The sequence below is a fragment of the Limulus polyphemus genome, unplaced genomic scaffold, assembly GCF_000517525.1.
Source record: "Limulus polyphemus unplaced genomic scaffold, Limulus_polyphemus-2.1.2 Scaffold94, whole genome shotgun sequence".
Classification (NCBI taxonomy): domain Eukaryota; kingdom Metazoa; phylum Arthropoda; class Merostomata; order Xiphosura; family Limulidae; genus Limulus; species Limulus polyphemus.
Genome location: NW_013665704.1, coordinates 247,252 through 273,117, shown reverse-complemented (window position 1 = coordinate 273,117; position 25,866 = coordinate 247,252). Strand labels below are relative to the sequence as shown.

The 25,866-nt window shown below is 33.6% G+C and overlaps 1 protein-coding gene across 1 annotated transcript in view; it reads right to left on the bottom strand.

The window, feature by feature from the left end:
• Nucleotides 1–25,866, bottom strand: part of LOC106469150 (serine/threonine-protein kinase 25-like) — a 74,278-nt gene that overhangs the window by 16,950 nt on the left and 31,462 nt on the right. The window contains 2 exon segments of the mRNA XM_013929618.2: nucleotides 1,532–1,697; nucleotides 6,699–6,923. Coding sequence (XP_013785072.2) covers nucleotides 1,532–1,697; nucleotides 6,699–6,923 — 391 coding nt within the window.

The window sequence follows — 25,866 nt, the reverse complement described above, 5'->3', positions numbered from 1 at the left end:
AAACACCCATAAAACTGCAAACACAACGTGCGAAACTGAAAATTTGCATGTGTCTCCCCATAGATCCAATAAACCTCCTTACTAAATTTGGTGAAGATCCATCAACAGGGGGTGAGGTAGTGGCAAAAAATGCCCATAAAAACCACAAAACTGAAAATTTGTATGTACCCCCCACATGGACCTAATGAATCTCCATACCAATTTTGGTGAAGATCCATTCACACCCTGCAAATGAGTTACATGGACATACAACAGACAGAACTATTATATTTATATAGATGCATATATGGTAATAAATAGTATGTAGTTTACTAATGACTTCAAAGGGATACTATTTGATAGAGGTATCCTGAAGTAACTTAGATGTCATCATGAAAATATGTACAAACTTAAGTCTATATGGTGGGGCTATCAATGGTATACATAAACTGTTTTTCAAAAATTTTTTAAAGAACGATTTTTTTTTAGATATCAAAAACCTGAAATTTTACTCACAATTTCACTATCTGAATTTTATCAAACATTGCTACCAAACAATCCCATTTTACCTTCAATGGAAAGTATTACAAACAGCTAGATGGGATTGCTATGGGATCAAACTCAACACCAGAACTTCCTAAAAGGATTTATACCTTTATACTAAAAGAATCAGAATCATGTAGAACAATTTCACACTTACCTCAACAAACAATACTATAATATTAACCTTACAGTTGAATACAAACAACATCGTCTTAGATACCCACATTACTACCGATAATGGTGTTTTGTAAGTTAGATAGCATCATAAGCCAAACTTCATAGAACTGTTTACTAATTTAGCTATGTAACATTTATATTTACAGAAAACCTGACAAAAATACCTTTGTATTGAGTTTACAATATTATTAATAACATAGAAGTGTTGAATCAAGAACTGTTTGAAATCAAAGATTTGTACAAGAATTCTTATCCTCCCAACCTGGTCAACAAAGAACAAATACACAGATGGATAGACTAGCTTACCATCCAACAGTGACTTATGACGTACCACCAAAACAACTGACTCTAGTATCCATGGTTTTAAATCCCAGTGTAAACAAAAACATCTTTCCATGCAAAGAACAAATACACAGATGGATAGACTAGCTTACCATCCAACAGTGACTTATGACGTACCACCAAAACAACTGACTCTAGTATCCATGGTTTTAAATCCCAGTGTAAACAGAAACATCTTTCCATGCAAAGATCAAATCAATTATTTACCTACCTCCATGGTTGTGTACCAGTAAGAATGCTCGAGTTGCAAACAAGAGTATAAGGGTAAATCTACAGCACATTCTCTTTTATTATAGCATTATTTAAAATGGTGATAATCAATTTTGAAGTAACTATTCAATATATACTGATTTTCTTACAGCTTTAAAATAAATGCTTAGTAAAATGTCTTAAATTAGGTACAATCAATTCACATCATACACATACCTTATGTACAGTATTGTATAGACTGAAAACTGAGATTTTTAATATAAGAATCTTCTCGTAATACCTTTTATATCTCGATGTAACTTGCGTTCTGAGTGCAAATAGTCCAGACCTTTTAACACTTCTCTTAAGATGACTGCAATATGGAGTTCTTCAAACTGTCCAGCTTTCATGAGATCAAGGGCTGATCCTCCTCCCAAATACTCCATGATAATCCAAAGTTTGGTGCCCTAAAGTCAGAGATAATTTTGACATGTCACAGTAGCAGTGAAAAGTACTTCTTTATATTGATCTTATAACCTTTTAATTTACTGGCTTGCATGTGTTTCAGGATAATAGCATATCTATAACACAGCTTAAACAACATGAAATAAACAAGTGAGTCTAGTGATAAACATGCTTACAAAAATAACAGCATTTCTATACAACAGCTTAAACAAAATAAACAAGCAAGGTCTAGTGATAAACACATTCATGTTGTTTATTAGGATAACAGCATGCTATATAAACAACATAAACTAAACAAGTGAGATGAACAAGCTTACATTGTTTCCAAATTTGCTGTATTAGCTTATCTCATCTTAGACTGTATCCAACCTTTATAACAAAACTAAAATACATACATTCTGTATTAAGTCATTGTACTCATTGCTTTAACTACTAAATTGAGTTTAAATTAAAAAATGACAACAATTATTCTCACACCACTGTACTTGTATTTAAAAGTTTTTTTTTTTAATTTTATAGCAAAGCCACACTGAGCTAACTGCTGTGTCCACCATGGAGAATCAAACCCCAGATTTCACTGTACTTTTTTTTAATAATGTCAAACCTAGATTAAAAACTCTTTACAGAGATAGAAATATGAATACCTATCTATTCTCATAGTTGTTTCCTAACAACTGAAAAGTACAAATTTTAAAACTTTAATTCAACATTAAGTTAACTGCAGCCATTATGAAATAAAATTAATTCATAGTCGGGAGTACTCTTCTATCATTACAAAAATCTAAAGAAAAAATTATTTAAAAAAAGTTAGAAAGTATATTAATTAATCCACTTTTAACTTGTTCTCTGAAATTCAGATAAAAGTTGGAGGTATTTTAAAGTTTTAATGGAACATTAAAAATACTGACATATAATTCTTATACTTTCATTTAAATCTACCCCCCCCAAAAAAAAACAACACAAATACTTTTCATAACTATCTGAATACAAATTAAATGTTTTGTATTTTGGTCATTTGTTGTTAAGCACATAGCTACACAAGTATCGAAACACAATTTTTAGTATTATAAGCCTTCAGATTTACCTCCAAGCCACCAAGGGAGCTTGTATTTTGTTACAATTTCTTTAAAGTAGTTATTGATAACATGAAAATTCTGTATGTTTTTCTAATTATATGTAACTACAATATGGTTAGATCATAAAAATTATTCTAAAGTACTTGTTTACAGCCTTTCTGCTAGGAAAAAAACACTGCTGCTTACAGTGACTAATTACTAATTATTTTACCAGTCACCATACAAAACAAAATGATCATTGTCTGGCACCTTAACTTTCAATAAACACATAAATATACATATACTTATGGAGAAAAAATAAATCACACATGGAAAAAACCCTTTAACATTGTAGCACTATTTTGATTAACCATCTGTTCAGAGGATTTATCTAATTAAAACACTAAATACTAATGTTTATTAAAATTATGAATCGACTTTCTGCATATTCTCAACATTTTAGTAAGCTTCTGGTAAACATTATAAGTCTGGTGTAAATAAAAATCATATTTTAAAATAAAGTACTTTCTAAAGGGATTTGTTGTGAGCTTCTGAAGTCTTTACTGAGTCAGTTTGAGTGAAAGGTGATTTCCAGGCTAAGAATAAATATATTGCTTTCCATCACATGCTTTTCATATGTTTTCCATTAATTTAATGGTTGTATTGCTGTAATCCTCATGTCAAAAGCAACAAGTCACAGTGGGAGTCCAACAATTGCTTCCTATATAGCTAAGTAAACACCACATGACTACTAAGTATAGTGTTTTACAGAGTGCTGGAGCTCATGAAATTTTAGAGATTTTATTTTACTGAAACTTTTATTAGGCTAAGCTGAGAATTTCTAATTTTCATATCTTAGTTACTATTGTTAAAAAATATACAACAATAAATAAACATAACAAGGATTTGTAATATTTACTACTTATTTGAGCTCTTTTGCACTCAAGTACAAATTTAAGATGTTCTTCTATATGACTCTTTGAGTCTCAAAAATTTGGGTGTCCAAAAAAAAAATTAATGTAATTTTCAAACATGCATTTTAGAACACAAAAATATACGTCATTCATTAAAATAGAATATACAAAAACTACTATAATTTCTCTGGCTTTCTAAGTAAGTTTTAAATAGGTTAAAAAATCCGTTTAGAGTTTGAAGCACCAAAATATGATCACCACATACCAGTTAACTCCACTGAGTAACAGTTTATGGTATATAAACGGAACAATGAGTTGTAAGAATTAACAAACAATATTTTAAGTAAGAAAGGGAGGAGGAGCTTCTCTGGTGGATTTGACAAGCGTACTGATATCTCAGCAAATAAAGAAGATAGAAGGTTCAAACTTTAGATTCTTGAAAAACTTAAAAAAAATTTTTTTTTTTAGATTCTTATATGGAATCAAATATAGTTGTATTTCTAATTGGTTAAAAGCAGCATTTTTTGATGTTAAAAAATTCTGAATTAGTGAAATATGAGCTCAGATGCATCACATGGCACAGAAAATTGAAGACTAAAAAATATTTAAATATTTCTTTTTGAAACTAAGACTGACTTAATATACATATGCACTAAGATAGCTGCTCCTCACAGAAGGTTTACAGCTGGTCAGCTTCTGTCTCTGCTGGTCATCAACCTTTTGAAACAGTCTTTGACAAGTATTTACCAGTTAATGAAAATTCTGGTTTATAACATAATAATCCTGTAGCTTTTTTCTAATAATTGAATAAAAATATTGCACATGTACTGTTACAATTCTTCTGAAATACATTTACCTAAAGGCAATAAAAAACAAACTTGACAGATTTTCCCTAGTAACTAACTAAGCATGCCATGTTATTACCATTCTTATAATATTCTTGCAGAAAATATAAAGTTATACAGATCTTTCCAAAAACTGAATATACATGTAAATTATATATTGCTACAGTTCTTGTAACACTCTTTCAGAAAATATAAAAATAGTACATCATTTTCCAGGAGCCAAATATTTGTATCTTCTTCCAGATCTTGTAAATTATTTGTTGATGATGTAGATGTAAAATCTACTACTTACAATTGGATATAAATATTATTTTGTTACAATTGTGGAGAAGGTTGTGTAAACAATATAAAAACTTGTTTGAATTAACATACCTACACAATAGCCTACAAAGAGACAATTTCCTCTAAGACAAAGGTACATAAAAATACTGCTTAATGAAACACCTAGGAACAAGCTATGAACTTAGCCTGCATAGATACAGATCAATCTTACAGCTTTTATAATGTAAAGGATGGGTATATAGGTGACAAACAGAGACATCAAAAGAACAACAAAGGTATTTAATCATATTTAACCTGAAGAAAGACAGATGTGAAGGTCATATGTAGTGTTTACATACATGGAAAAAAAGAGAAATTATAAAATTAATCTATTGGAGAAGTGTGCATATAACACATGGAGCTTTCGGAGTTAAATATACTTGTGTTAAAGATACGGAAGTGCAAACATCATAAAAAATCTATCAAAAGGGTTAATATGTGTACTAAGCATATAAAAGAATAGGTATGTACACAGCATAAATGGACAAAAAGGGACCAAAAATCTACATGTATTAATGTTACATAAACGCTTATGTATGATCATGTATACACTTGTTTAGAAGAAATAATGAGATAAGAGATACATACAAAATACAAAGAGATAGGTGTAAATGTAATGTAACAAACATTTAGAAAAAAAACAGATAAGACATGTATTAAACCTACAGAAAAACAGGTGAATAGATTACGAAGGACACAAAACTGCTCCCTCTAATTGGCTCAACGATAAATCTGAGCGCTTTTATTGCTAAAAAATCAGATTTCTATACGTAAGGTGGACAGAGCACAGATGCCTCATTGTGTAGCTTTCTGTTTAGCAAGAAACAAACAAACAAAAATATGCATCATAAGATATGATATATAGTTAACATACAGAAGGACAAGTGTGCAAGTCAGGTACGATATCTCCACAGGAACCAAGATAACATTCCTACTAGGTACGTGTAGAAAAGCAGGTGTACAGCTGACATACTAAGCCTACTACACAGGGCCAGATATATAAAGCTCATAGAATAGCAAATATGTCAGATATGAATTCTCTAAGGAGCATAAATTTGCATTAAATATACACACCATGTGTATAGGTTACTTGTAAAGCCTTTTGGTCATTCAAAAGTAAGATGATGAATTAAGAAAACCTTCAGGGTTGCACTTAATATGTAGGGAACTATTTCTACATCAGTAGCTTATCTACAGATAAATAAATCCTGGTTTGATGTAACTGAATAATATATATTTTTCTTTCAGATATGAAAATGCCAAATACCTGATAAAAAAAAAAGAGTACGGAAAAGATAAATTTCTTCATCAGCAAAGCTCACGACTGACCATAAATATCTTTACTTATGTCCATGTTATGCAATTAAAGATCACATATCTTTCAATTCGTATTCTTAAAATTTGTCTTATTGCAGAAGTGTAGCAGAGACAATATAAACAAATGACCTCCCCTCCTTTACAATCTGACCCAGAGTTTTAGTTGGCTGTAACTGTAAACATATTTGTATCCAGCTTATATAATGCAAGTCTTGCATGTATTATGCTACAAACTTAGAAAAAGAACTAACAATATTTGGCACAAAATATTTCATCAAGAGATAGATTAAGTTTTAACCTAACTAATTATGATACAGAGAACATGTAGTGCACTCACACGTAAACAGTCACTAAAATTCAGAACATGTAGTGCACTCACCTACATGTTCTGAATTCTAGTGACTGTTTACGTGCGAGTGCACTACATGTTCTGAATTTTAGTGACTGTTTACGTATCACTCACACGTAAACAGTCACTAAAATTCAGAACATGTATTGCACTCACATGTAAACTTCCTAACAAACATATCAACACAGTAATCCATTTTTACCTTAAGAAATGATCCATAATATTTTGTAACAAAGGAGCTGTCACACTGTGATAACACCATAATTTCCTGTTGAATGTCTTCAATTTCATCTTCAGCCTCTTCCAAGTCTATAATCTTTATAGCTACAACTTGCTGGCTTCTGTTATCTATTCCTTTAAAGACTTCACCAAAAGAACCTTTGCCTATCTTTTCTTGTTTTGTGAATATTAATTCTGGATCCACTTTCTGAAATTATAAAAAATAAAAAGATTTGTAATGAATTCTATGTTACTTTGCAAACAGTTTACTTAAGAAGGGCATTTTAGGCAAAAACAATATACTGAACTTCTTATAATACATAACTTTCTGAAGTTATGTCTACTCTAGAAAAATACCAAGTAAGAGACCTTTAGCCTTCTTTCTATAATAATACAACAATAATAACAACATGACTAGAAGTAATATTTGCAAGAAACTCCAATTTTGTTTTGAAGTTAGTCAGAATTATGAGATCTGATGTTCATTGTCTTTTCTTTGATTTTGAATTGTGAGATCTGATGTCCAGTGTCCTTTCTATGACTGTGAACTATGAGGTTTGATGTCCAGTGTCCTTTCTCTGACTGTAAATTATGAAATCTGATGTCCAGTGTTCTTTTCATGACTGTGAATTATGAATAACTGGAAAGTTCTTTAAGACTAGTAACAGAATGTTAAGTTTTTTTGTAGAAAAAATATATATATAAATACAGAATTATTATTTGAAATTGTCAATACTTGGTAAAACTCCATAATTACACAATTGAGAAAAACAGTTACAGGTTTCATAAATACTTCATTTATTAAAATATTTGTGAAACCAACAATTGTCTGCTTTCCTCAGTTCTGTAAAGCAGTTGTCTGTCTGTCTGGCATCTTGAAGTCACAGGTTGTTGTGAGAAACTGGCTAAGTTACCTGTGATGAATTTTGGTAAATGAACTTCACAATTCTGAATACTGACAAACCAAACTTGAAAGTTTGAAATAAGAAAGTTTTGAAAAAGTGCACGTGTAATAAAAAAATTTTGGACTAATAAAATGGCCAAAGAGCCAAAACAAAAATTATGTTTTCTATCACACACCCTCTTCTTCATTAGTAGACAAGAAAATTATTGTTTCCAGCCTGCACAAATATGGTTAAAGTTATTTTTAAAAACTTTAAGTAGAACCATATATGCATTATACATTTGCTGTTGTTGCAATGCACCTGGCAGAGTTATTAACTTCATTCAGTTCACGTGAATACCACATTTACTTCCCATTTTTATAAAAGTAGCTCAAGTTAATCAGAATAATTCAAATGGCAGTTTCTAAGGTAAAAGATCTTAACAGTAGAAAGCAAGGTGCATTGATAAACAATGTGCATATAAAAACACCTTGAACAAACACAAGTTGAAAGCAGCTTTTTATATGTTTTTCTTAGTAATCATTCTGCAATTTATTTCACAAGATAACCAGTTTCTCAGTACTAAATTACTACAATATTTGTTGAATATGAACACTTCCCACAAAATTTCTGGAAAAATATAGTTAAATTAGTTCTCTTATGCTGACTTGTCTATCAGAAACTATCCATAATACATGATGTAAAAATTTAATATATATTTAAAAACAAAATCCTGGCTTTTAATACTAGTAATAATCTACCTTATAACACCAAATTTGTTATTTTTCTTTCACTGAACACTCAGTGTTTTGTTGCTTTACAGCTTCTTCAGGAGCATCCAGCTGTAAAGCAAAATGTTTACTGTGCAATTAAAGAAAAATCCATTTAATACGGCCATTTAATACTAGAATTAAAATGTCTTTTATACACCAATATGCACTACTGAAACTAAATAAAATCCTGACTTTTCTTACTTTCCAATCCTGGCAGAAGTCAATATTCATAATGTATGCCTATAGGTATAATTTGCTATCTAAATGGAAATCTAATTACTTTATGGAAATAACAGCCCTTCTTAGACAGACCACAGTGATTTTTGTTTAAACAATATTGTCTAATATTTCTCTTCTTATACACACCTTAGTGTTCCAGCGCTGAAGCCTGGCTAGAGGCATATCTGCCTATAACTACTAAAAAATGTAGTCTTTTCTCAAAGGTACTACAACCAACAAATATTTCACTGTGCAAGTTAGAACAAACACTATCAAGTGGACGGTAGCTTGCTTAGATAAAGCTTAGCCTTAGCTACCTGTACTGCGTGATCAAAGTTTACCATTATAATGATTTATTCAGACAGGTAGTGATAAGCACTACTGGGGCCATCATTACATGCCACATCAAAGTATACTTTGAAATTAAAAGTTTACACTGAGAAACAACTTACTAGTATTTGCCATTCACTAGTGCCGACACAACCATTTAAATTGCATGCATTATAAATGTTATCAAAGAAAGAAAAAACTACCTCCACAGTTTTAGCATTGGTAAATGTAACAGCTGAAACTATGGCTATACTCTGGAAATAAAATTCCTTACATGTTTCTGATATTATACAAAAAATACTTGTAATTATCAAAACCTTTTTGTGCATGATATTAAAAGATAAAAATTAATACATCTGTTGTATTCAAGTACATTGATATTCACCAAGTAGTTAAAAGTGTCATCTAGAATGCAGTTTTTGGAAAAGTACTACAGAGAATAACTTCAGACATGGACAGCAAAGGAAATGCAAGAAAACACAGGTGAACAAATAAATAAAACTTTTATTCACAGCTACGTTTGCTTAAGTCCTTACCTACTTGCTAACTTATGTGATCCAAATAATAACTATACCAGCTTTTGGGGTGAAGAGGAAACTTTTCTAAAACGTTCACATAAGGACAGAAAGAATTGAGATATCACAATTCCAAATCACAAAGTGTGGTATCCAATAACCTAAATCTACATACATCCCAAACTATTCCAAATAACAAATATAACTAATACCAATTTGTACATGTAGTTGTGCCATCCCTAAGTGAAAAGAATAGCACATATATGACCTTCTGAAAGTGACATTCAGAATATCTGCACGAAAATTTTGAAAAATTAGCATAAATATATCTGACTAAAGATATAAAGGTGCTGGAGCATTTAATGATATAGTTATGGTAATTTATGTATATAAGTCAGTGCCTTACTTGTAACTCTTACTCGTGATGATAGCAGTGTAGTGTGCTGCCAAACATGTAGTCCTTTTATGGCTAGGCCCCGTTTTAATAAATCAAATTTTATTGTACAACAGGTTAACATTGTGTGTGCATTTTCAATCTTTTATCTGTGCACAAAAGTTGTCTAACTTAGTTGGAGTTAAATCATTTCCAAACTTCTTTCCGCAGTATATTCTGTCTTTGTTCTCCTGTCGTGAACTCAATCGATGGATTTCCAAAATAAAAGTTAAAACGAACGTCACTATTTTCACTAATATAAAACAAAGAAGAAATAATTGCTTTACTAATTGTCAATACACCGTCTCTGTCTTTAATGAAACAGACTACATACATCACACGTCAATTGATTTTATGAGAAGAACGGGCAATTTCACCTTCAAAGGGCACCTAATATGTATCCATTTGTTATTTGTTGCCATGACGACCGCCTTCACCGATAACGTCTACATGCTTGAAAGTTTTACTATTTGTCAGAATAAACCTTCAGTCTCTGGCTCATTATGCTGAACAAATTATTATTATTTAGTATTAATTACTTCGCTCGGTTCCGATTATTACGTCAGCCCCGTCCAGAACCTCCTTTTACAATTTACAACGTGAATCCATGGAATAAAAATATTAACTATAATCAGTTCACGGCACGACAAAATCAGGTACGAGCTGTCCCAGGGCCGATCAGGCGTGAATGTAAAAGCGGCTGTGCTCCATTGTTTCCTATAAATATTTTAATAAGCTCGCTGGTCTCAGTAAAGATGAGCAATCAGACATTTAATTGTTCGAAAAATAATTATATTCAGTCTTATAAAACAAAAGGATACTAGTAACGTCCAGTGTTTAATCGTAGACGCAGCATCAGATGGCTAAACCCAAGCAAGAAAAGGAGGGGGCGAATGGGGGTAAAATAGAAATGATATTTTACAATTTTCAAGCATCCTATTAATGCTTTTGCGTGATACAAATTCCGCAGTATTAGTAATTTGGTTTTATATGTGGCTACTTGTTGTTAATTATTGAAGATAAGCGTTATCTACCTAAAATACAATATGAAGGCATACGAGGGAAAGTAGTCGGGACTTTGATAAGGCAAAGTTAAATTAACGTCGCAAAATTATTCTAAAACAGAAAGTTTTGTCTCATATCAATAACAGTATTAACGACGTAATCAAACGAATAGCCCTATACAAATGATATAGATTCTCGGTTGATGTGTTATACCTTTTAAAATACTTCAGTTGTTTAATATGTATAAAAAAAACACATTCTTTGCGGATTTCCCCAACACTAAAATGCTTTATTGGCAGCCCTATACAAATGATATAGATTCTCGGTTGATGTGTTATACCTTTTAAAATACTTCAGTTGTTTAATATGTATAAAAAAAACACATTCTTTGCGGATTTCCCCAACACTAAAATGCTTTATTGGCAAACTTGGTTAGTCTTGAAAGTTTGTCAACAAATGGTGAACATTCGCGAAAAAATATACTCCTTATATATATTTTTTTGTTTCTGAGTGTTTTGCGTAACCACCTCCAAAGCTGGGGTTGTACATGTAATTTATATTTTAATCCTGTAGAGTAAGGAGTGTTTGTTATTGCGTAACGCTACACCAGGGGGCCAAATCGGGCATTTATTCTTAGTGAATTACTGTAATAAACGTACATTCGTGTTGATGAGAGACGGCTATTCACGAACGGTTTCAATTATAGGGTACATAAAGAGATTAGCAGCACACTTTATTACTGCTGAGGAATATGTAAACACGCTTATTATACCAATTAATGGATATTCTCAAATTCTTATTTTTAGATTATGATATAAATCAGCTTTTATCAACAACCCTGGAAACTTCCATACTCTCAAACCGATCAAGCTCCACTGTCGTTTCAGATCTTCTATCAAAGCCACAGGGGTTTAAACCCCCTTTTTTATATATATCCATACCAAAACATAACCAAAAGGCTGGTCAAAAATGTTTTCCAAAACCTGAACTTTGACCTGTCATTACGCTACGCTGAAATGAAAAATTAACTATCAGTTTACTTATAAAATAACTTTTGATCTTAAAACGTTACATCTGAAATGAAAAGCACTGGAATAATTAGAAGATGTAAACTTACACAAGTTAATCGAAAAACGAGAATTAAGATACTGGAGTTTAATGAAAAACGTCTTTTCAATAATTAGAACTGCAGGTTCGAATCTCGTTCAATCTAAGTTTCACTTCTTCAGAATAATTTCTAAAACCACAAGACGATGTAACTACATTAATATTTGTATAGTTATGAATCACACACATTGTTTCAAGTCGTGTTGAACTCAAACTGTTACACATTATAAACTTTTTTTTTTTTTACCAGCATCATACAGGATCATTTGACTTGTATCACAGGAACAAAAGCATCATTGGTTGATAATACTAAAGTCTACATTTAAAGAAGCCTAAAATGGTGGTGTAGTGGAGTGGTTGATGATTTCCTGTAAAATAAAGAATGGGTTTAAGTCTCTACATTTCTCAAGGATAGGTGTGCGTAGACAGTCTTGGAGGACCAGACGATCTCTTGCTGTTTGTATGTTATGAAGCTGAGGATATTATAAACCCCGATAAATTATCACGTTGATTCATCATCTACAATTCATTTTATGAAACGTAAACATCTAGTTTCTTACACTATCAGGTTTGAATGGCACTGCACCACGTTCTTTCAAAACATCTTATCTCATTCCGAAAAATTCACTATAAATACTACGCTGTTTGCTCCTTCAATAGACAAGATGTATACTAGTTTCACGAAACTGGATGTTCCGAATATGAATGACTTGCAAGATGATAAACCACTAAACAAATCTGGCCTCAACCAGCTTAGTGGTTAGTCGAAACTGGATCTGATAAATTGTGTGTGTGGCGATACGAGCAACACGTCGAACCAGATACTTAATCAACGCTTAGTTATATAAGATGTACTGTATCAGAATGCCATAGACAAAAAAAACTACATCTATCTATGTGCAGTCGTTCTGACCTGACTGCAAAAGTAGAGTGACAGACTTTTTTTTTCCATACATTTTTCATCAAAAGTCAAATATATTGTACGGTTCGGTTGTAGTAGCGGTTTCAAATAACCGTGTTATATGCCAAGTCTTGCAGGATGTAATTTTCTTGTACATCTATAAACATTTCACCAGGAGAAATACTATTAACCATATTAATATAGTACAAATTTATACCGTTGTTTCTAAGTTTCAAATTTCGAATCTGTGAGCTGCGTTTTTGTTAGCAGCTTAGGTGCATAGTAATGTTTTTTCTAGCTAGAACAATATAATGGTAATCGTTTTGAACCGTCTAAATTAAGTTATCGCCCATAGATGGCGACACAATACTGGATTTCCAGCTAAGACACTTGAAATTAGAGCATATTACAAAACAAACATAGTTTTATTAGCCTATTTTTGTACAATTGTTGTTTTTTAGACAAAGCTACAGAATGGGGCTACGTGTCCTCCACCACGAAGAATCGAACTTCGGATTTTAGCGTTGTAATTTGTAAACTTACCGCTAACCCTTTGGGGGACATTTTTTTACAGCCTCTAGTTTTTAGAAATAATTATATTAACAGGCCCGAACACTTACCAATCCACTTACAAAATAATGAATATTTAAATTTCAATGCTTTTATTTCATTTTTTTAATCCCAAAATTAAAGAATTAACGTTAAACAATTAAACATTTTAAGTTCTCTTTTACAAAACCAGAAAATGTGGTAATAAAGCTGAAAACTCCACTGCATTTTGACCGATACCAATAAAAATGACCAAAGACAGAAACCAAGGGAAACATACTTTTCTAAAACTCAACACAGCCTTGGAAAATATACTATTTTACAGCTTATCTGCCGAAGTAGTCGTTTGGTTAATTTTGTTTGTTTCTGAAGTTAAGCACAAGGCTACACAATGGGCTATCTGCGCTCTGCCCACCACGGGTATCAAAACCCGTATGATGAAGATACACATATAGATTTCCAAACCAGTATATAATATTACAATAGAAAGCTTCATATACATGTTCTGTATGATAAAATTGTACGATTTTACGATTACAATCACAGATTTACCAACGTTACTACGAAAATACCTCGACACCACTAAATGTTAATGATAAAAAACTAATGACCTATAAACCATTCGTAAGGAATCGCTAATTACACTGAAGGGTGATCCTATAGCCTCTTCTTCCGAATCTACTGAAAACAAACAAAAATTACTTTGGTTTGTTTTGAATTTCGCGCAAGGCTACACGAGGGCTATCTGCGCTAGCCGTCCCTAATTTAGCAGTGAAAGAGTAGAGGGAAGGAAGTTAGTCATCACCACCAATCCGCCAATTCTTGGGCTACTCTCTTACTAACATCACATTATAATACCCCACAGCTGAAAGGGCAAACATATTTGGTGCGACGGGAATTCGAACCCGCGATCCTTTGCGAGTCAAGCGCCCTAACCACCTGGCCAAAATTACTTTAGAGTAGTGGTAATAAAGACAGAAATACAACAACAATCACTTGGAGTAATTGTAACATAACCAATGTAAAAAATTACTTTAGATTAATGATAGCGTAACAAGCAACAAAAAAGTGATTTTGGGTAATGATAATACAGAAAACAATACAGAAGTCACTTTCTTGTCAGCTTATCGATATATTTCAATAAGTTATCAATTTATTTCTCTATTATTTGCACCTTCTTCACTGAAGGCTTCTTGCACGGCAGTTGAAGCAGTTTTCACTTAATCATTCTAATCCAGCCTACTTCATTTTCGTTAGGGACCGAGAGTACACTAGTGGTTAGCGTGCACAAACTGCGAATCTGAGAGTTTATTGTTCGCGTTCCGTTGCCGCAAAAACTCGTTCCGCACTTTGGGACCTTAGGTGTGCTATAAGCACGACGGTCAAATCCCACTGTTTTGTCAAACAAGAGTACCCCAAAAGTTAGCGGTGGGTGTTATTGACTAACTGCCTTTCCTCTAATTTATCAGTTCAAAATTATGGATGGCTATGAGCAGATAGTCTTTGTGTAACTTTGCGAGAACATTTTATGGGATGTCCAAAAATTCTGGAACCAAAGGTACTTCAATGAATTTTACAAAATGTGTTCCACATACTGTCCTAATTCGTTCGGATTAACAGCAGGACTAACTCGATATTCTCATGCTTTGAGAGCGCTATAATCAGTCACGTATCTGAAATTAATAAAAGCTGCAAATCACCTGTGGTTCCATGATTTTCGAACATTGTATACAAAAGAAAAATTTTTTTCGTCACACCTTACATAACATAACGTTCATTTTCACGGTGTGCTTTCACTTTAGAAATCTTCAAATTTTTCGCTAACCAACTATTTAATCTTGATTGAAGAAACTTTCACAAGCCTTTTCATTTCAATATCATATGATCCCAACAAAAACTAACTACCGTATTATTCAACACTAGTATAAAAGCCCGTTAAAAATGACGAGAAACCAAAGCCTACCAAATTTGAATTCTCCGATATGCATTTGCAACTTTCCCGACCGTAAACAGACTTAAGAAAAATAAAGAACTTTCTAGCTTCAGGAAACCAAAGCCTATCATGAGCAATATCTAATTTACCTAAAGACAGTCTCTTCCCAGCATCGATCCTTGTCCCAATATTCATTGATCACGGTTAGTTTCTAATCACAATGGCATTATTGCAATAGTTCTCTTAAAACCACATTTCTTGTAAATACTCGATCATCGTTCAGAAACTGCTATTCAAAACAAACGGCAAATTAATTTCACTCCCTGCTAAATAAATCCTTGACAAGCTTTTATATAGCAGAAAAAGTGTCGAAACTTAGGAGCTATTTACCTCTATAGTAGCTATTGAATTCAACTAAAATGGGAACGGGCAATGAAAAGAGGTAATATTATAGGAGAAAAAATGGAATTGGACTCGAGTAACTCACGAAATTCGGAGAAATCGAACGTGACCGACCGACATTAGGCTTTTATGATTATGATAACAAGTTCAACAGTCGATCTTCTAAACTTACAACTAATGGCCTATCCAACAACTCATTTTATTTTACGTAGTTAATCAACTCTAGGTCCAGCAGCCTACTTAATAACTTATCTTTTACAGTCAAACACTGCATAACAACAGTTAATTCAACGACCAATCATCATCTTCTCGACTGTCAAATACGAGAACCGGAAGCCTACAAAAACAAGCCACTTGTATGACACCTCAAGTCTTAACAAAAGTTTAAGGCTTAAAAAACAAATAATGTCTTTCTACAATTCGAAACAGTACAGGTTTTTAAAAAATCAATTTCATACTAAAAAATCTAGCTAAGTATCCAAAATATATAAATTATGACTTCATTGTCAAACCCATAAAGCCAATTGGCCAACTCATGAACCAGTGTTTCAGAATGTGAAGAACTATGGGTACCACAGTCTGACCACTAGGCACACCTCATATATACAAGTCTAAAATAAACCTTTGTGTAAACACCACAAATCAAGTATTAACTTATCACACTGCTCTCTTCCCCTGTAACCCCCTTTCACTGATTCAGGGCTGATATTTAGAGTTTGATCCTTGCGGCAGACACAATGCAGATAAGCCCACTGTATAGCTTTGCGTTAAAAATATATTTTTCTACACTGTTACTCATGTAATAGAGAACCCACTGCTTAGCAAACAAGCGTTTCTGTTTACTAGTTAACTGTACTGTGTCACATCGGAGTAGTTTCTGTCATGTGTTTCTAGACCAGAAATAAAGTTTTCCCCGAAACACCATCATGTTTTTTTTTTTGTATTTCTTGTGGAACGCCATCTTCAAAACTGAGTCATAACTACAAAAATACATCATTTTATAGGAGTTAACAATATTTTGGGCCAAAAATATAATTATTACATACGCATCAAACATCTCTATTTTCAACCAAACTGAAAATGCTCAAAAGCTTTAGAAAAACTTTACGGAATTTTCTAAAGAACGATGAGTATTGTAAGGAAAATAATCTTAGACTTTTACCCTGTATGTGGAAACCTTTCGAACTACACACCTTTAAGCTATAAATATCTCACGTTCGATTCCTCTATATACTCCCTTTATTTTATCCTCTGTGTTATGAAATTTTTTCTATAAGTATCCAGACAATTCCACTTTGAAAAGTTTCTTCTTCTTCTTTTTTTCTACTATAACACTTTTTTTTTTTAAATATCAATAAGTACATTATTTTTGGGGCTCATAAGAAAACTCAAATCTTCCAGAAAAATTTCATTTCTCCTTTTAATATACAAGTCACATTCATTAATTTGTATATTATAGAGACAAAAGAAAAAAAAAAGCCACGCCAATTTAGCCAACCGTAAAGAACACGGGGCGGGGCCAAACGATTAGGCCTACTTTTATAATGGGGAGACGTGTTAGCATCCACTAAAGGGTTTCCTGTTTGGACCACGTCTAACAGATTTTTGTTCTACCAAAAAAAAAAAGTCAGATGTTGGCTCTGAATATTCCTTATTTGCAAGTTTTATCTCATAAGGAATTACATTTAATGTGTTGTCAAATGAATTGCATGGAATATATGTTTTAGTATTTCAACAGCCGATTCTTACATATTTGCCCGTACCATGAACCGATACTTCCGACCAATCAGATGAGAATCTCCGAGATGACTTACAAACCGAATGAAAAATAAAATAAAATGGCGCGCCAGCTTAGTCAATCATACAGAACACGGGGCGGAACTATACGGTTAGGCTTACTTTTTCAATGTATCTGTGTGAAGAGAAATGCTAGTATTCAGTGAAAATATTCTGGCTTGGACTGCATGTCTGACCGGTTTGTTTGTTTTAATTAGAAAAGTCAGGTGCTAACTGTGAACTTTCCCATGACTAAGAAAAAAAATAAGACGATGACCGAGGTCGCTGGGGTAGAAAGAATATTCCCCGTAAGTTTCTTAAACATTTGTAATATTATTTGGAAACTCCTACAACTTACTCAGGACAAATGATTTAGGTAGCAAAGAGAGTGAGTGAGTGACGTGTGATCTACACCAGCGGTAAAGTTGTTGAACCAGTCGACGTAGACCTAAGAACAAAATATTTAGAGAAAACTAGAGTTAAACCGAAGACACTTTTTTTTTACCGCCTCTACCTCGTTTGTCTGTCATATTCACCAGTATTCCCCGTTGTCAAGCATACATGCGTGTCTTTATTAGTGCATTTGTATCATATTTGAAATAGCAAATAAAATAAATTATATAATATTAAAACTAGTGTGCATCTAACCATAAAATAATACATTTAACGTAGGTACGGTAGCATCAGCACCATCTTCAGTGAGTTAAGAGAACTAAAGAATAACTGCAAATATGAAATTCCTAAATATGACGAAGGAAGACCGCTCATAACACTCATTTAATCACTTCTGTAACTAGAAACCCTTGTGCTGTACGTCAAGACAACAGAATTCTCACATGTACTTTTAAGTGATGATAACGAAACATTTCCATGAAAACAACCAATTTTGTCCAAGTGTGAGGATATCCCCCCCCCCAAAAAAAACACATTCAGAGGGTAGTAAGACTTTTATCGATTTTTCTTTACTTTACATGAATCATTTTTCTCTATTTTTTAATACCATAGTCCAGTGCTTTCCAAATTGTGGAGCGCTCCCCCTGGGGGCGCATACTGGTAGCTGATGGGAGGGGGGGGGGGTTTGGCGGGAGAGCCCAAAAATAACGGCGGAAGAAACAGAAGAGTTGGTGACGACAATAACCGAACAAAACTATCACAATGTTTTCAAGGTTTTTTTTTCTGTAACATTTATTTACTCCTTACAAGCAATTTTTCATTTTAAAAATATTAAAAGACAGATAAACAAAATGTTTATTTTGCGGTTATCACTTGCGAAAATTATTTTAATATGATGGGGGTGCAACGAAAACTTCACTGGGTTAGAGGGCGCTGCAGTTTAAAGTTTGGAAAATACTGCCGTAGCTAATTAATGCTGAGAGGTTACCACTTTGCAATTCGATTCGATTCTCGTATATAACCCTGCTTATCTATTATTCTTATTAAATCACTTTTTAAAGAAAAAAAACACACACACGAAAAACAAACAAAAACAAGTTTCCACATTTAACATGTTTATATATATATATATATATATAATAAACAAATAATAATGAAATATTGCTAAGACCAGGTCATTATAAATATAAAATAACCAGTTATGACCTATTGGTTTGAGAAACTTAGTAAACACAGGTAATTCACTTTTTACTATGAAGGAATAGTAACTCTCGCAGTTTTTGGTGACAGACCCCCCCACCTCCAAGTTGTTTCTTCCTGCAGGATAAAGATGGTGAAGATTTATTTGTTTGGTTTGAATTTACCGCAAAGCTACACGAGGGCTATCTGCGCTAGCCGTCCCTAATTTAGGAGTGAAAGACTAGAGGGGGAGGCAGCTAGTCATCACCACCCACCGCCAACTTTTGGGCCACATTTTAACCAACGAATAATGGGATTGACTGTAATGTTATAACGCCCCCACGGTAGAAAGGGCACACATGTTTGGTGGGACGGGGATTCGAACCCACGACCCTCAGATTGCGAGTCAAGCGCCCTAACCACCTGGACATGCCGGGTCGATGGTAAAGATATACTGGCCCTGTGAACTTCACTGTGAATGAACACAGAAATATCGCTCAGTTTTATTTACTAATCGACTCGAAATGCAGGTAGTTAATCGTACAAATTTGATTTCATTGTTTATTTCAATAATCGAAATTTTGATTAATCATTCAACACTATAGATAATAGCACAAGATAGTTTTAGCTTTAAAGTATTTTTAAAACCTACTTAGCATTTGCAATCGAACCACAAACTGAAGGATATATAGAGACAGAATATTATAATGGTTCTCTGCGCATAAATGCTCCTAATATTGAAGTGATAAAGCTAGAGGGAAGGCAAATAGGCATCAACATCCGTTGTGAACTCTTGGGCTACACTTATCTGACCGTATAGTGAGTTTTAACTGTCACTCTCGTAACTCGCCCAGGGCCCCAGAGCATAAACACTCTGACTCACAATCTAAAAAAAACAAAAAAAACTAACCACTAAGCCATGTCCGGCTCCGCAATTAAAAGTAGTGCCATCAAATTAAAGTTTGTGTGTGTATTTGTTTCAGGTAAAAATGAAATGTCCACGATGTAATTTGTCACTAATGGCAAACGCCTTAGAATTCATGTCATGAAGTCTGCTATCTGAGCTAACCTATAGATGGAAGCTTTGTGTGTCCTAACATCACATAGACCTTGCAGATCTGTGCCGAACAAACGATATCAAACACATCGCAGAAACGTACAACCTACCCAATCTCAAATCCATACACGTACATACAGACGTGGATACCATTCCAAGCATCGCCACAATCAAGATCCACACCACTCTTAAAGTTTCTAAAACATACACATTACCTTACTACTATTCAAGTTGCTGGCATTAATAACAATTATTGGCATTTTATAAGGAATTCACAGCTAAAAATGTGAAGCGTGTTGCGGCATCACGTCTGGAACCCTGGACCCTTCAATCCAAAACTAGCCACTAGGCCACTCGCGGCCCACTGCTTGAAGTGATCGTATCAAATATGTGCACGAGGCTGACATTTTTCTTATCCTTTCTCAAGTGGCATGTACTGTAAATACCCTTAGCATAACAACATAAAAATAGGGAATATGTGGGTTCACAAAAGAACACCGATATTCTAACAAACCTAATTACACAATAATATCACTAATCGTTTCTATCATAGTAAACCGAAACTACTATGCTGTTCAATTTCGAAACTCCAAAATATTTACCTGCAAGTTGCAACAATAATCTACTGGAAGCTGTCTGTTGAAATTTTAGACTGGTTATTCTCAGGTGTTGGGGGACTGTATATTAATTTAACCGTTTAAGTCTTAAATGAATTGATCTCCCTTGTACAAATACTAAAGTAAAAAAAAACAAAAAAACATATAGGTTTCAAATTCTGTTTTGTCGTGGACTCCTTTATATATGTGCAAAAATTTGTTTTTAAAACACGTGTATGATTAGGGTAAGTGTAATAGACTTGAAATAAGACCAAAAACTCGAGCGCTTTCGAATAGTTGACTATTCTTCTTCAGGAGAACAAAGGGTAAGTGGTGTGTGTGTGTGTGTTATAAGTCATGATTAGTCTTCCATACAAACCTTTTTTTTTGGCCCACAGATATTTAACAAATAATGAGATTTGTATGGGTAAGTTTCTTGCCTTGAATAACTTTCGTTCCCCTTTCTTCTCTAATCAAAACTGACGAGAACAGATCATTCAGTAAATGTAGATTTACACAGGTTCAGTCAGTTGTTTCATCATTCCGTTCTGAATCTTGTGCCTAGTTGCGTGCAACAGACCTTGGCGACGACTAAGACCAGATGCCTTACAGGTTAGCCTACAAAAAGTGACCTATTTCTGTGTTAGCATCCAGCCTACACGGACAGTACACGTACTGCTATTAAATAGAACATTCGTCAAACGCAGGTTTCTTATTGTTAAGATCTAGGTAACGGTACATGAGAAACACTGTTCATATCAGGCAAAACTTCCAATCAGATAATTTCGTTAATTAAATTCAATATTAATATCCACCAATAACACGCTTTTGTACAATAATATCTACAACCTTATTAAAATACGTGTCTCACCACTGATAAAGCATTACTTAACCCCACCCTCTCAAATAACACTTTCCCAATTGTGAAACGTATTTCACACAAGAAAAACTTTTGGACTTATTACCCCCCCCCCCCCCCCACTAGTATATCTTAGCCTCACATTTCATAGCTAACTTAAATAAATACATTTTGCGAAATTAAGCTTGACCAACAAAAGGCAGAAAAGTGCAGTCGAGGCAGTCAAACGTCGGTAAATTCCTTTGTGAGCCAATCAAAATTAAGATCATTCATGAAATGAACTCGTGACGTATTCATAGAATAAAAACTGACAAAAAATCAGTTAGATTAACAACTTCTAATATATAGAAAAGCCAAGTGCGTTTTGGTAACACTACGTTCCAACAATGGCTTTTATGTCATGTTGCTAAGCAACAAAAGTATAATCTAATATTGTTATTAGTCTATGACTCTATGTACTGAAAGTATCAAATAAATTGTATAAACAACAAAACTGGAAACATATTTGCTGATTTCTTAATTTAGTCTCCGTTGATTAATGAGGTTTGTTCTTTATTAAAAACGTTGGTGATACAACAGAAAGTTACTTAATTCAGAAATGATTTAATTTTGAAATTGAATCGATGTTATTACTTTCATAACTTTTATGCGCTTGGCTCTAGGCTAGGTAAATCCCACACTACATCTTTACTTTAGGCTTATTATACCAACACTCACTACACTTATAAGGTTTCACGGAACCTCTCCCTGTCACGGCCCCCCCTTTCACCCCCTTCACAAAAATCGTAATGAGCAGACGGCAATCGAACTTTTCTATCTGGATAAATGCATTTTAGCTTTTATGACTCCCGTTTCGAGAAATCAAGCGTGACGTGACAGACTCTGGCTTTTATATAGGTTAGATAAATGTGTATGCAAAAAAGTAAATTGTTTTCATTCTTTCAATGTATTACTGTATAAATCAGAAAGACTTGATAAACGGGAGCCACTTAATTTTCTGTCACGCTATTTCATGAATTGTAAATTCTGTTTTTTTTTAGATTCTTTTTGAATATCAGACTCGGGTACTTGTCCCGTCAATTTTGACGGGTCATACGCTAATTAAAAATAAGGTACTAACGTGTCTTTGTACCGTTTATCGGTTTAATGGAAATCACTTTTTGAAAGACAAAAAAAAAAGATTCTAGTCACTTCCATGTTCCAATATGATGTAACAAAATAATTAAGCATTACAAGTATAAAAAGCTTTCTCTTTGCATTGAAATGGCTTTGCATTGTTACCGTCTTATTACATCAAGGTAATAAACCAATCATTTTGCCACTTTCCAACAGAAGCCAGTTTATTACCACAAAGTAAAATGACAAAACATTTCGAAGCTTGGTATATTTTTATCAAAAAGTTTCAAAACGTGGCTTCAAACTTTGCCGCCCCTAATTCTGAATTGAGAGACAACAGGGAAAGCAGTTAGTTAACACCACACACCGCCAACTCTTGGGCTACTCTAATCAAATAGTGAGATTCTTCTAATGCATTCACTGTCCGAAAATACGCAGCGCGATTTTGTGGAACCTGAGAGGCGAGACATAGACCCCCAGAGTTACGGATCGGCAAACTAACCACTAAGCCACGCGCTGTACAATCATTTAAGAAAGACATTAAGATACTAGAAAGACTTGTACTCTGAACACTTTATAGAATAAGTAAAAGAATAAGAAAATATTCTAAACTGTCCAGTGAGTTTAATACAAACGAACACAGAAGTTAATGTGCCGTATCAGAATGTCTGAGTGACCAATGAAACATCTAGGCAAAAATAGGTAGGCAATTTTTTTCAACCAAGGTAATGTACAAAACTCTTTTTCACCTACTGGAATCTTCTATTCATGACATCATTAAAACAAAGATATCAATAACAAACAAAGAAATGATGGGAATCATTAGCTGTCCTGGAGTCTCAAAGGAACTGTAAACATATCTGAACTGTACAAACTGTCATAATGTATCTAACAACATGCCTGGCTAAATACGTTTGACAGAAATATAGTCGGCTTTCTGCACAGGATTATTCTACTTACAGGAACAATTGGGATTCATCCAATACGTAGAAACTTCAGCATTTCCATATGGTAATTAGTATATCTATACACATAAAGAGACGTCTCATTGTGTCATATACTCATAAAAAACAGTAACTAAATGATTGTTTGAAATCACAGGATTAAATAAGCAGGGCTGTACGTCGAGCTTGTATATCAAATATCTATAATCGTACGGCGTCTTGTAATATATACTATAATTCTTTCTCGACTGTGAAGGATGTTGTGTGGTTGACATATTATTACACATTCTTCTTCACTCTCACTAATAAAATATTACAATTACTGAATGAGCCAATGCGTGTATAAATAAATAAGAGAAAGAGAAAAAAAAATAATGAACAAAATGCGGATAACGCGTAAAAATTGAGAGATGTTCTTCGTTACGAATGGCAGAAGGATTTAAAACTTTGTGAAAGCCTTTCACCTCAAGAATACTGTATCTATCTCGGAAGAGACAATAATGCAAGCCAGACTTTCTGCTTCTTCACAGCCCACATAAGATTTCGAGTATCTTTATAATCTGTACAAGAGTTCCTGGTGGGAGCCAAAATAACGGATATAGAAGACTGGAAGAAGCACTCCAAGAAACCTTGTTAACAAAGCGCTTTCCTTTGATTGTTTGTTTGTTTGTTTTTTAAGTTAAGCACAAAGCTACACAATGGGCTATCTGTGCTCTGCCCACCACGGTTATCGAAACCCGGATTCTAGCGTTGTAAGTCCGCAGACATACCGCTGTGCTACTGGGGGGCAAAATAGCCTTTCCAACTATTGTTGGTTTATTGAACTATGAACTGCGGGTAATTTTCTTTCTGATTCTCGTGGTTTGCAAGTATCAACACGAGTGGAGGAAAATAAATTTTTATAATAGACGACTTATTACAACTCAGAATTGCAACTTAAAAAGCGTCTTTTTCTCTCTCTCTAATAACACACAAAAGTAACCAACTTTTGTTTCTTATGAATGAATTTTTGCCAACCAAGGTTACTGCAGTTAAACAATTTGGGCATCGTGGTCAGATCCCTCTCACGATTCAAAACCACCACCTCTTCTTTTTTTTTTCGAGACCAACACATTGTACTTTTATATTATATCCATTAAGGCCAAAACTGGCCGATGGTCAACTTCGGTTCTCTTGGTTCTCATTTATTTTTATTTCTTCATTGAAATTTTACCAAAGAAACCAAAACCGAGATGTCTATTATGAGATTCTAACCAAAAAGAAAACTTTGTCCATTGCCGGTCTTCATTATTTATTAACTCATCATGGAAAATGTCTGTGGTCATAGCAACCAAAAGCGTTGGGAATATTCCAAATATCTGACATGATCAAAATGAAAATATCAAACTAGGTAGCCGCTAGTTCTAATTACCATCATTTTGTAATAATTAGTTAAAAGATGGAGGTTGGGAGTCATACAACTAGAAATATAGAGTGGTTTATTTCTACTATAAGGTTATTTCAACAACTGCCTTTTATGTCAAAATATTAAGTGTGACTGCCTTCCCACAACTGACTGTAGATAGCAAAAGGCAGTAGGAGTTGAAAAGTTGTGGGTCAAAGCACCTAACTTCTAATTTGATCTCCTATAATGGCTACCAAGTTTGACATTTCCGTTTGCATCATATCTGACAGAGGGAATATCTCCAACGCTTTTGGGTGCTATGGACAAAGCACATTTTTCGTTATGAGTTAATGAATAATGAAAAGGACTGACAATGACAAACTTTTAATTTATTTAGGGTAGAATCTCATAATAGACATCTTGGTTTCGGTTTTTATACCAACTTCCATCACTGTTATATAGTGCTGATTTGATCGCCTATACACAAATGATGTAATCTACAACATTAGATCTGTTTAACTATCTAAATAATAAAGGTGGTGCATGTAGGTTTTCACATTTCAAATTATTGTTATGATTTAAATGAGAATACATTAAATACTGTGGTTGAAGAAAAGGATATTGGTGTTGTTATCGAAAAATCACTTAAGTCATATAAATAGTGTATTGTAGCTAGCAATAGGGATAATAGGATTTTGGGTAGCATATACAGAAATACTGAATACAAGACTAGGGATATTATTGTTTCACTGTATATATCACTTATAAGGCCTCATTTAGAGTACTGTGTACAGTT